The sequence below is a fragment of the Triticum aestivum genome, chromosome 3D (assembly GCF_018294505.1).
Source record: "Triticum aestivum cultivar Chinese Spring chromosome 3D, IWGSC CS RefSeq v2.1, whole genome shotgun sequence".
In the NCBI taxonomy this organism is placed as follows: Eukaryota; Viridiplantae; Streptophyta; class Magnoliopsida; order Poales; family Poaceae; genus Triticum; species Triticum aestivum.
The window spans coordinates 452,863,574-452,875,756 of NC_057802.1; the positions used below are offsets into that span (position 1 = coordinate 452,863,574).

The window sequence follows — 12,183 nt, forward strand, 5'->3', positions numbered from 1 at the left end:
CGATTCCAAGCCGTTCACATGAGAGGCAAGAGGGGAGGCACCGCGCCCCCACATCACAGTTCGTGGTGCTTCCGACGGGCCTTTCACGGACACGGAGCTGGACGCTCGACCACGCCATGTCCATCAAATTGCTGGCCGATGCTGCCCTGCTGGGCCTGGTGCGCGCGGCCACGGGACCTCATGCGCCATGCCACCGAGCTGCGTCGTGGTGGCCTTGAGCGCCGAGGAGACGGAGACACGGTGCGTGGAAAGGTGCTACGCGCGGTCGACGTGACCGAAGCCGCGCGGTCGACGTGACGGAAGCCGCGCGTCCGACCAGGCCGGGACGCCGGGTTCGTCGGCGGCCACAACCTCGTCTTCGGCGGCCCCATCACTGCCATCAACCCCACCGTGCTGCACTCCATTGGCCTGTGATGCGATTTCATATATGTGTGTGTCGCACGCCGATCGTTTCATCAACTGATCTACACGACGCAAAAGAGCGCGCCAGAGGCCGGCTCCGGCGAGGTAGGTGTTAGTGTTATCGAGGCTGTAGAACGGCGTAAGCATGGGACAGAGCTCGAGTAGCTTCTCCTTGAAGAGGTCAGGCCATGGCCTGCCTCAGCTGCTGCTTCAGTGACAGTAAGAATTGTGGGCTCGCCGGCGGCACCAGCGTGCTGGATTTGCAACCACGGCGCCGATGTTATCCTCACCGAGGAGCAGCAACCACGGCACCTGAACGGGGCTTTCCTTGCCATAGTACACGTACTTACACGCTACCCACTCAGCGTAGGTCTCATCGAAGCTACAGTCTCCGATTGAAACGAACAATAAACTAAGCTGGTTTGTAGAAAAACGACGATTAGTGGTTTTTCCAAATACTCATTTTTCTGGTTTATGGGAAACCAAGTTTTCCTTATCCCGAGATTTGGTGGACCAACCAAACATAGTTTTAGGTGGTTAGAATCCTAAACGTGATTAGTGGAAACAGGTTTGGTATAAATCCCGTATCCATTACTCCAAGCGCAGTTTGAAGCGGTTGACGAGTGCCAAAGCGGAAAGGCAGTAAATACGCCTTCGATTAGACCCACCTGCTGCCCGCTAGCAACGTGGACCGTCGATCCAGCAACGAACAGCTCCGATGCCATTTGGTCCCGCCACTGACTATATAAAGACCACAGCTGGCTGGACCGAAACCCTTACAAGGACCCGGAGACTTCGGAGCTCGGAGACGCCGCCGCCGACCACGCGCCGTACATTTCGCGCCTTCGCCCGAGCGTCGCCGCCGCCGCCATGGTAAGAGCCCATCGCCCGTGCTTTCACCTCAACTCCGGCATGCCATCCAATGCAGGTCTAACCCTTTCCCTCGCTGCGTGTGATTGTCACAGACCTTCAAGCGCCGGAACGGCGGCCGCAACAAGCATGGCCGCGGCCACGTCAGGTTCGTCCGCTGCGTCAACTGCGGCAAGTGCGTCCCCAAGGTAAGTTGGATCATGCCGCTGTAGTCCAAAACTCTCTCCTCGTGCACGAACCGCCGCATCAGTCCGTTGATTATGGCGGGATTTCTTTTCATGGTTCAGGACAAGGTGATCAAGAGGTATACGTGGCGTGTTGGATGTTCATCCTAGCCTGGGATGCCGACGGGTGGGGCGACCGCACGCGCGCCGCCTCTCCTCTCCGGCGAGGGACGGCGGGTAGGTGGCAGGTTTTGGGCGCTTGCGGACGCTGACGAGGAGGACGCGGAAGGGGATGCGGACGATGCTCCGCCATCACCGCCGACGCCGACTCCCTCCGACCACGTCAACGACTGGTTCAATGCCGGATACACGGAAGAGGAGGTCGCGTCTTCCATCGGCGAGGTGTTGCCTCTCCATGATCCGGCAAGGATCGGGCTACACGCGGGCGACAAAAGGGAGATGGTACGCCGTCTAATTTATCGGAGATTGTCGTCGGCGGCGGTCAAGCCTTGGAAGGGCCCTCTACCGAAGGTTAGTCTTCCTAATCTCACTGTCTTTGATCTAGTTCGGCCGGAGTCGTGGATCGTTGTTAAGCGGAAGAAGAAGAAGGATCGCCGGACGGCGGCCAGATCGCTGCCGGCGGCGCATGCGGTTGTCTCGCCCGGATTTTCGGGCTTCGGGGTCGCTGCCGATCGCCAGCGACGTTTGAATTTGCTAATTGGCTGAGAGAGGCCGAATGAAAGTGCTCTTGGGCTGAGTCAGGTTGGGCCGGGGTTAACTGGGTATGAGGCCCAGGCTAACCCGGTGCCAAACCAGCTTCTCCTGGGAGCGGATCGGTGCGTTGCGGGTGGGCTGGTCGGGCCGGAATCGCCTGGGTATGCGGCCCAGGTGGATCCGGTCATGATTGCTTCTGTGGGCGACGTAGGTTTGCCAGTTCGATCGTCGTTCCGTTCCACGCCTTCGCCGGTTAGGGTTTTACGACGCCGGAGTCCGAACCTTCGATCGGCAGGGAGTGGACGGGCGCGGCGTATTCCCCCGCTTGCGGCGATGGCGGGCCGCGGAGGTGCCTTGCCGCCGGGGAAGAAGTCCGGGACCGGCCGCGTCCAGGCCGAGCCGCCGCAGGGCACTAGCGCTGGCCGTGGCGCCATGCCGCCGCCAGCTTTCGGGAATGGGGCTGCGCTGCCGTTGCCCGCGGGTAGTGGCCGCGGGGCAGTGCCGTCGTTCAACCCTGGGACTGGCCATGGAAGGCTACCTCCATCGATTCTGCCTGCTGGTCGAGGTGTGGCGGCGGTTGGTTCGGCTACGGGCCGTGGTGGAGTTTTGCCTGGTCCTCGACCGCCGGCCCCTGCTCCTGTGGGTTTTCGTCATCCGGCGCCGGCAGCGGCCGGGATGAACGCGGCGGGCCGTGGTGGCGTGGTGTCAAGGCCGACTGCGCCGGGGCTCTCGACCGGGCAGCAGCCGAGGCCGGCCCCACCGCCTCACCTCGTCGCTAAGCCCCAGCAGAATAGGGTCGGGACGGTGCAGGCGCAGCTACCGCTGCCGCCTCAAGTTCCTGCCGCGCCCCGGGGGCAGTGGGGTGATGATGGTTTCGATGCGTATGGATTTGGTAAGCACCGTGGGTCCTCGTCGACGGGCGGTGGTCGGGGCTATGCTTGGCAGAGCGATGGCACGGCGGAGCGACCGTTCATGGGGCCCCTAGGAGGCTTTGTTGAGGGGGCGTCTGGCCCGGGCTACCGACAGCGGGGTGGGTTCCGCGGTCATCGTGGTGGCCGTGGGGGTCGAGGTGGCCGGTGCCGCACACGACAGCCACCGCCGACTGTTGTTGACCAGATGGTGGTTGACGGGACCGTTGAGGAGCAGGTTCTATCAGGACAAGCTATGGAGGTGGTCTCGGCGCTTGCCTTTGCTGAGATTCCCGGAAAAGAGTCCGGGTTGACACGATAGCAGAGGCGACTGACAGGGCTGAGTCTGAAAGGGCGTCCAAGTGGGCGCGTAAGAAAGAAAAAATGATGTGCTATAGGTGTGGTGGCAAGGGACATTTCATTGCTGAGTGTGTGGCTGAGCTGTGTGGCACTTGTGGCAAACCGGCACATGATTCGGGGGACTGACCATTTTTGAGAGATCAGGCACCATCACTCATGATGTATGGAGTGTACTGTGCTGAACTTACGTTCTTTGAATCTCCAACGGAGATGGAGGTTCCTGACGAGACCTTGAGTTTGACGACTGGGTTAGTCAAAATTACCAGAGGAGAGGTCTCGGAGGCACAGATTGTTCAGAGGCTCAAGGAGTTAGCTCCTGGTGATTTCCAGTGGGAGCTTGTTAGTATCGAGGACAAACTGTTTCGGGTTGGGTTCCCGTCAGTTGAGGATATTCAGAGACTTCTGAGTTTCGGGATGTGCAAGGTGCCGGGTACTGATGGTGTGCTTGAGTTTCACGAGCGGAAGAGGATTGAGCCTACGGGCAAGCCTCTGACTCGGGTTTGGCTGCGGTTCTCTGGGGCTCCCTCCAAGCCGATGCAGGATGCCCGGGTCGTGGCCAGTTTGGGTATCATGGTGGGCAGACCAGAGCGAGTGGATATGGACATTACCAGAGCCCACGGGATTGCCCGTCTACTGGTCCGTGTGCTGAATATCGAGTACGTGCTTGAGGTGGTTAAGTGGGCATATCGAGGCCACATCTATAACCTAGTCATTGAGTTCGAGGATGAGAGTCTGTTCGCCGAGGCGGCCAACGGGACTGATACTGATATGCACGAGGGTGATGATAGTTCGGCACTTAAGAAGGCACCAGCTGCTGACAGTGGACGAGAGTTGTCCACTGCGCCGGGTGCTGACTCTCAGGTGTCTGCGGATGGGACGGTACCACCTTCTACGGTGCCTACGGCTACTCTCAGATTCGGGTCTTTCGAGCCGGCATCTGCACCCCCGAGACTTTGGAGTGAACGGGTGGAGTCTGATGAGGTGTTCGAGCACTCGCTACCGGTCTTGGAGTTTGAGGAGTCTGTGGTTCCTCTTCTTGGGGCGTCGCCAATCTCGGTCAGGGATGAGGCGGAGGAGGTCGTTCTCGCAAGAGGGGGTATGGAGATGGTGATTTCGGATCCCTCCCCTACGGTCGCGATACCACAGTTGCAGCCGGCGGCGTCATCTGCTGATGGGGGCTTGGGGCAGGTGGCCTCGGCGCCCTCATCAGGGCTTGCGGAGGTCGAGTTCCCGACGGTGGAGATTGACTCTTCGGGAGGGGGGCCAAGGCTGCTAGCCCCGGCACCTACCTCCCCTATCGCCGGGCCGGCGTTGCTTTCCGGAGGGGGCTCGGGGCAGGTGGCCTCGGGGTCCTCTTCTCTCGGGGTCCTCTTCTCTCGGGGCGCCCAGGGGGGCCTGCCCGCCTACGGCGCCGGTGCCTCCGGCTGGCTGTTGGGCCGGGGTGGATGGGGAGCTTGGGCAGGAGGTCCAGGTTCCACCCTCCCCCGGCTTGGTTCACTCGAGTAGAGCTACTCGGGAGGAGGTGATTGCGTTCGGTGGTATTTCGGATCCGGTCTCTGAGGGGCGACGGTTGAGTAGCCGTCGCCAGGACCATCCGGAAGTGGACGACATTCAGCAGCGGTGCGCCATGAGGGCGGCCAAGCTTCGTGACGTGGAGGTCACTACTGGTATGTCGGTCAATACCTCTAATTCTATTTTGCATTTTTCCAACGATGAGATTATCAATAATGCAAATCAGCTAGGAATTTCACTAGGTAGTAATGATAGTGAAATTTCAACCTCGGTTAATGATATGCTGGATTTAGAGGCCGAACGGGCGCTTGAGATGATTCGTAACTTAGCTGCGGTTAAACCCATGAATAACTCCGATATCGATGCTTTGGGGGTCAGGGTGCTCGATAATTTGTGCGCGGATCTTGCTCATCCGTCTCCTGAGCCTAAGGAGGAGGATGAGCGAGTGGACAATGTGGAAGTGCGCACCTCTGAGACTGGTTGTGCGGACCAGCTGGAGGGTTTACATATTCCTAAACACAAATGGAAGCGGAAGATTTACCCAGATTCCGCAGTGCGTACGAGCTCTCGGATACGAACGGCTAAAAAATTCCATGACGAGATATGAAAGGAATCTTTTGGAATAGCAGAGGTCTGAAAGACTTGGCTAAAAGAAGGTTTCTTGCTGAGGCTTCTATTGAGCATAAGTTGGACTTTATCGCTTTGTCGGAAACTGGTAGAGCCAACTTTTCGACACAATTTCTCAATACTTTATCGGGAGGTATTGATTTTGACTGGCATTGTCTACCACCGAGAGGAAGATCGGGTGGGATCTTACTCGGAGTTAGATGTGATTCGTTAGAAGTCCGAAGCGTGGTCATGGGAGATTTCGCTGTAAAGTTTAGGGTGCGGTCGAAGACCGATGGGTTTAACTGGGCTTTGGTGGCGGTATATGGTGCCGCACAGCCCGAGCTTAAACTGGATTTCTTGGCTGATATGGTTAGGATTTGCGGTTCTGAACAACTTCCTATCCTCGTGGGGGTGATTTCAATATCATCAGAAGGCGTGATGAGAAGAATAATGATAATTTTGACGGCAGATGGTCGTTCATGTTTAACACTATCATTGAAAGCTTGGATCTGCGTGAGATAGAGCTTTCGGGCAGAAAGTTTACCTGGGCTAACGCCATGCCAAATCCGACGTTTGAAAAGCTGGATCGAGTCCTGGCTAGCGTCGAATGGGAGCATAAATTCCCATATGTAACAGTCCAGGCACTTACACGTGGTATTTCTGATCACACGCCTTTATTCCTTGACTCTGGGGAGGCCACACATTTGGGAAATAAAAATGTTTTTTCTTTCGAGCTTGCTTGTTTTGAGAGAGAAGGTTTCTTGGATCTCGTAGCCAGAGAATGGGCTAAGGATGCAGGAGGTAAGACTGCGCTTGAGCGCTGGCAGAATAAAATTAGGCATTTGAGAAGTTTCCTACGTGGGTGGGCTAAGCATCTCAGCGGGATTTATAAGATTGAGAAGGAACAGCTCCTTACCCTTATTCAGTCCCTTGATGTAAAAGCCGAAACCATGATCCTGCCAGCCTCGGAGCTTCATGCCAAGCTAGACGCGGAGATGAGGCTGAAAGAGCTCCTTCGTGAGGAAGAATTAAAGTGGGCGCTTCGGGCCAAGGTCAGAAGAGTTGTCCAGGGGGACGCGAACACACAATTTTTTCACATGACCGCCAATGGTAAGCATAGAAAGAAGAGGATCTTTCAGCTTGAACAGGATGAGGGAACGATTCTTGGTCAGGAAAACTTAAAGCTATATATTACTGAGTATTACAAGCAGCTGTTTGGGCCTCCAGAGGATAACTGTGTGTCGCTGGATGAGTCTAGGATTGAGGATGTGCCTCAACTTACGGCTGTTGAGAATGATATTTTAGCTGCTCCTTTTTCTGAGAAAGAGGTGTATGAGGCCATTTCTCAGATGAAGAATAATAAGGCTCCTGGCCCGGATGGTTTCCCGGTAGAGTTCTACAAGAAGTGTTGGCATATTATTAAAGGAGATCTATTGCCGTTGTTCAATGATTTATTCTCTGGCCAGCTTCACCTTTTTCAGCTGAATTTTGGAACGATAACCCTTCTTCCCAAGAAGACAGAGGCAGTGAGGATTGAGCAATTCCGGCCTATCTGTCTTCTTAATGTTAGTTTCGAAATTTTTACCAAGGTCGGGACGAATAGGCTCATGCAGATTGCGCATACTGTGGTGCAGCCTGCTCAAACTGCTTTCATGCCGGACAGGAACATCCTCGAAGGGGTTGTGGTCCTACATGAAACGCTCCATGAGATTCACTCGAAAAAACTTGATGGAGTTGTTTTTAAGGTGGATTTCGAGAAAGCGTACGATAAAGTCAAATGGCCTTTCCTTCAACATGCACTTCGCATGAAGGGTTTTGATGAAGCTTGGCGACGCCAAGTTGAATCTTTCACGCAAAAAGGGAGTGTTGGAATTAAAGTGAATGACGATATAGGCCATTATTTCCAGACACACAAGGGCCTGAGACAAGGTGATCCAATGTCTCCTATTCTGTTCAACATTGTCGTTGACATGTTGGCAATCTTGATAGGTAGGGCAAAGGAGGCCGAGCAAGTGGGTGGCTTGGTGCCTCATCTAGTTGATGGTGGTGTGTCGATCCTGCAGTACGCTGATGATACAATCATCTTTATGGAGCACGACTTGGCAAAAGCGAGAAATATGAAGCTGGTGTTGTGCCTTTTCGAGCAATTGACCGGTCTGAAGATTAACTTCCATAAAAGCGAGTTGTTCTGTTTTGGTAGAGCCAAAGAGGAACAAGATGCATATAAGCAATTGTTTGGTTGCGATTTGGGAGCACTTCCGTTTACTTACCTAGGTATCCCCATTCACCATCGTAAGTTGACAAACAGCGAATGGAAGTGTATCGAGGATCGGTTCGAGAAGAAACTGAGCTGCTGGAAGGGCAAACTCATGTCGTATGGAGGCCGATTGATTCTCATTAATTCGGTGCTCACGAGTATGCCTATGTTTTTTTTGTCCTTCTTTGAAGTACCAGTTGGAGTTAGGAAAAGGCTGGACTTCTATCGGTCCCGTTTCTTCTGGCAGAGTGATGAACTTAAGAAAAAGTACCGTTTAGCCAAATGGGATGTCATATGCCGACCAAAAGACCAAGGGGGTCTTGGTGTTGAGAATCTTGAAGTCAAGAACAGATGCCTTCTCAGTAAGTGGCTATATAAGTTAGCAGCTGAGACTGAGGCAACTTGGGCGCAGATTCTTCGTAACAAGTATCTGCACTCTAAGACTTTGTCGCAGGTGACAGTCAGACCGACTGATTCGCCCTTTTGGAAGGGGCTAATGAGAGTCAAAGCTACTTTCTTTAATAGAACAAAGTTTATTGTCAGTGATGGCAATAACACTCGCTTCTGGGAGGATACTTGGCTGGGAGGAACGCCGTTGGCGCTTCAGTATCCGTCGCTGTATCGTATTGTGCAGCGACATGATGCTCTGGTTGCAACGAGTTTGCAGCCCACTCCCCTTAATATTCAGTTTAGGAGGGTGCTTGTTGGTGACCGATGGGAAGCTTGGATTCATCTGGTGAGTAGACTGATGGAGGTTCAGCTCACTCATCAGCCCGATCAGTTGTGTTGGAAACTTACTAGATCTGGTGAATTCACAGTCAAGTCGATGTACATTGATGTCATCAATTCTAGTGTTATTCCTAGTTCCAAACATGTTTGGAAAGTTAAGGTTCCTCTGAAAATCAAAGTGTTTATGTGGTTTGTACATAAACAAGTCATCTTAACGAAAGATAATTTGGTTAAGCGCAACCGGACAGGCTCTACTTGGTGTAGTTTCTGTGATCGAGATGAAACTATCAAGCACCTTTTCTTTGATTGCCCGTTGGCGAGGGTGTTGTGGCGCTCGGTGCAAATTGCCTTTAACATTACTCCTCCGAATTCGGTCGGGTCGTTATTTGGAATGTGGCTTGTTGGGATAGAGTCCGAAACAGCTAGACAAATTCGCGTAGGAGCATGTGCGTTGTTATGGGCAATTTGGAACTGCAGAAATGATTTGGCTTTTAATAGAACAACAACTATTCATTTTTTGCAGGTTTTATTCCGGGTTACTGCGCTAATCCGTATGTGGTCCTTACTCACTCCGACGGAGGCCAGGGAGCGTTTGGTTACTGGATCTGTCCGGTGGGAGATGGTAGCGCGGGATATCTTCAACCGGTTTGGATGGCGGTCATGTAATAGAATAGGCGATTAGTTTACCTATCTATCTTATGCCAGCCGGTTGTGGCTTTTGGGCCTTCTTTGTTTTTCAGCTTTTTGTGAGCCAGCCTTTCTTTTTTTGCAGACTGCAAGACCTTGTTGAACTACTTTATTTATTTATAAATGTGGCTGTATGCATCGTTCTGATGCAGAAGCCGGGGAGTCTTCCCTTTTTGAAAAAAAAATACGGTGAAGAACATCGTGGCAAAGGAGAACATCAGGGATTTCACGGAGGCGTGCGCCCTTGAAGGTGCTGTCTGGGTTCCTCCTTTGATTTCTTCTTCTTCCCGGTTCTAACTGTTGGATCTGTGATCGCCGATCATACTTTTGCCTTGCAAGGCTGCAACTTGGAAATTTTAGTATCGCACGTCTTGTCTGATCCTCTTGTGAGTTAGAAAAATGCGTGAACTCTTGGTGCGTTCGTGGCATAATTGACTAATTGTTTTGCTTGCAGGTTACCATCTGCCCAAGATCTACATCAAGGAGCGCTGGTGCATAGGCTGCATCATCCATAAGAAGGAAATCGGTGTCCGCTCCCGTAAGGACCGCAAGAACCGCGCACCACCGGAAAGATTCCGCCGCAGGGAACTTGCTCCTTGTCTTGACTCGTATGAGTTTTCTCATTTTCCATGTTCAATTGGTAGTTAGTTGTATCTTCCTTGCAAACATCCGCATGGATGTGCTTAGGGTCCAACCTTTTGGCAATCACACATCTACTTCTTGATGAAATGTGAACTGCTGAATATTACTTGTCAAGCATGTTGTTTTATTTAAGTGAGAAGTAACTGACATGGCTCGATATCTTGCACTGCATGTATGTCCCGTTTACAACACATAGTACCTGTGTAGGTTGAATTGGTCCTTAAGGTTGTGAAATGTTTATATGAAGATAGTGTTAGACTGTTAGTGTTGTATTTACTATTCATGTGTTTGCCTTGTATTTGAATTGTTCATGCTAGTGGTGTACTGAAAACAAGAGAGACGTGGCTGAAAGAGACGTGATTCAGGACCATGGTTCAGCCCAACCTATGGTCTATGCCGTACGATTTAACATCCTACTACATGTGGATCTGTGACATGCATGCCAACTGCATTTTTTAATCAACCATGTATGGATCCTCATGAATAGACATGCATGCCAACTGCATTTTTTAATCAACCATGCACGGATCCTCATAAATAGTGTCTAGAAATCAATGGTGTCGAGCATAGGTTCGGCTGAACCATGGTTCCGTAAAACATTTTCGCTGAAAACAAGCAGTTGTTGGGAGATTTAGCCTTTTCAATTTTTTCTATCAGCGTTGTACTTGAAGGCTCCAGTGCAGATTGTTTTCTGTCAAAGCTTGGACTGTCTAGCTATTCTTGTATTTGCATTAGTACTCTCCCTGATGCATTGAAAGTTTGAAACACACAAATGGCGTGCTTCGATGATCCCTTAGCTATCATACTATATATGCAATCTTAATCGCTCTAATAATACTATAGAATGGCCGAACACCGTGCTTGCTATGTACAGTCAAAGAATTCATTCTTGTAAGAAGATTAGAAGACATGGCTGTGTGAATTATTATTTAACTCCATACTCTACCTTTGTGTGAATGATTATTTGTGTGATTCCTACCTTGTGGCATAATGCTGTTGAGCCATGTGGCTGATACATTAGTTTCATTTTGCAGGAGCCAAGACCTGAGGGCCAAGCTCCTCGTCCTGGTGGCGACGGCAGGGGTCCTGGTGGTGTCGGCGGTGGTCCTGGTGGTGCTGATGGTGGTTTCGGCGCTGGTGGTCCTGGCGGTGGTGCTGGCGGTGGCTTCGGCGCCGGTGCTCCAGCTCCCAACGTCGCAGGCGGTTGGCCCCAGAATTAGCTTCCTAGAGTGCTCTGCTTTTGATCAGTCTTTAGTAATATCTAGCATGATGCCAGTATGTTGTTCTGTCTAGTCTTACATGGCCGTATGGTATCTTACTCGTTGCACTTTGACCGCCTATAGTGAACCATGTGTTGCTCTTTTGGTATTTTCCTGGTAAACACCCATGAGAGTCCAGGTAATGGATGAGTTCTCTACTTTTGTTCAGTCTACTACGTAGAAGATTCAGTTAAGAGACCAAATGTTGATCTTTATGTAGGAGATCTACCTATTTTTGAGCATCGGTTTTGAAGTTTGAACATGGATATCTGCTATCTATAATATATATGTATATTGTCACTTGTCATCCGCCATTTGTTCTTGTTGGTTTCTATCTGTTTTTCTCATCGCTTGTGTCCTTGAATGAGTGGATAGCTCTGGTGTTTTTCAAAGATTTTGTTTCAGTTACCATGCAGTGTCAAATTTGGACTGGTTCTAGTTTTGTGACTGTTATTCATGCAATCCAATTTGTTGTGCACCTACTATGGTAGTTTGTCTGCTCATCGCCATGTGTGTACTGTTTTTAGTAGATTGTCATAGTGTTATGCATTTTACTCTAACCCGTGCAATACATATTTACCCAAGCAGCTTTGAAGATGGACCATGGAAAACTTCCGATTTTTCAATCTTTGGTTTATACTTTGTTACAAAATTAATAACTAGTGGGCTTATACCGAAGTAACTCCTGAAGTTAAAGGGATGTTGGCTGAAGCTCAAATGTCATTTCATATCCTATATAAGGAACCTATGTACCGAAAAAGGCTAATGGAGGACGGGCTCCATGAGCCTGTATTGAAATACAGTTTATGTGCACTAAGAATCAGGAAAAAAAATTAGGCATACTCATATACATATATAGTACAGTATGTACCTGAAAAATTTGTAATAATATATTTTCATACGTGGCATGCAAAAATACAAATATGTATATCAAAATGGACTGGTTTTTTTTGTTGGGCTGACATTTTTTTTTGCTCAGCTTATGAATCACCATATTTTTGAACGAAATTTTAAAGATCCGTAATAAACATTTACAAGTCTCCATAGAAAATTGTCTGAATCCTTTTGAA

At 50.8% G+C, this 12,183-nt stretch overlaps 1 protein-coding gene across 1 annotated transcript; it reads left to right on the forward strand.

Annotated features, from left to right (window-relative positions):
* The first annotated feature begins 590 nt into the window (after positions 1-590).
* On the forward strand, positions 591-11,322 carry LOC123076363 (40S ribosomal protein S26-like). Its single transcript, XM_044498656.1, has 7 exons — positions 591-681; positions 1,154-1,275; positions 1,368-1,460; positions 1,560-1,589; positions 9,408-9,462; positions 9,667-9,803; positions 10,892-11,322. The coding sequence occupies exons 1-7, from the start codon at positions 591-593 to the stop codon at positions 11,072-11,074; spliced, it is 711 nt and encodes a 236-aa protein (XP_044354591.1). The 3' UTR covers positions 11,075-11,322.
* The last annotated feature ends 861 nt before the right edge of the window (positions 11,323-12,183 follow it).

Coding starts and splice junctions, on each gene's coding strand:
- LOC123076363 (XM_044498656.1), top strand. CDS start 591: ATGGCCTGCCTCAGCTGCTGCTTCAGTGACAGTAAGAATTGTGGGCTC. Junction 1,276..1,367: donor GCGTCGCCGCCGCCGCCATG/GTAAGAGCCCAT, acceptor TGATTGTCACAG/ACCTTCAAGCGCCGGAACGG. Junction 1,461..1,559: donor GCGGCAAGTGCGTCCCCAAG/GTAAGTTGGATC, acceptor TTCATGGTTCAG/GACAAGGTGATCAAGAGGTA.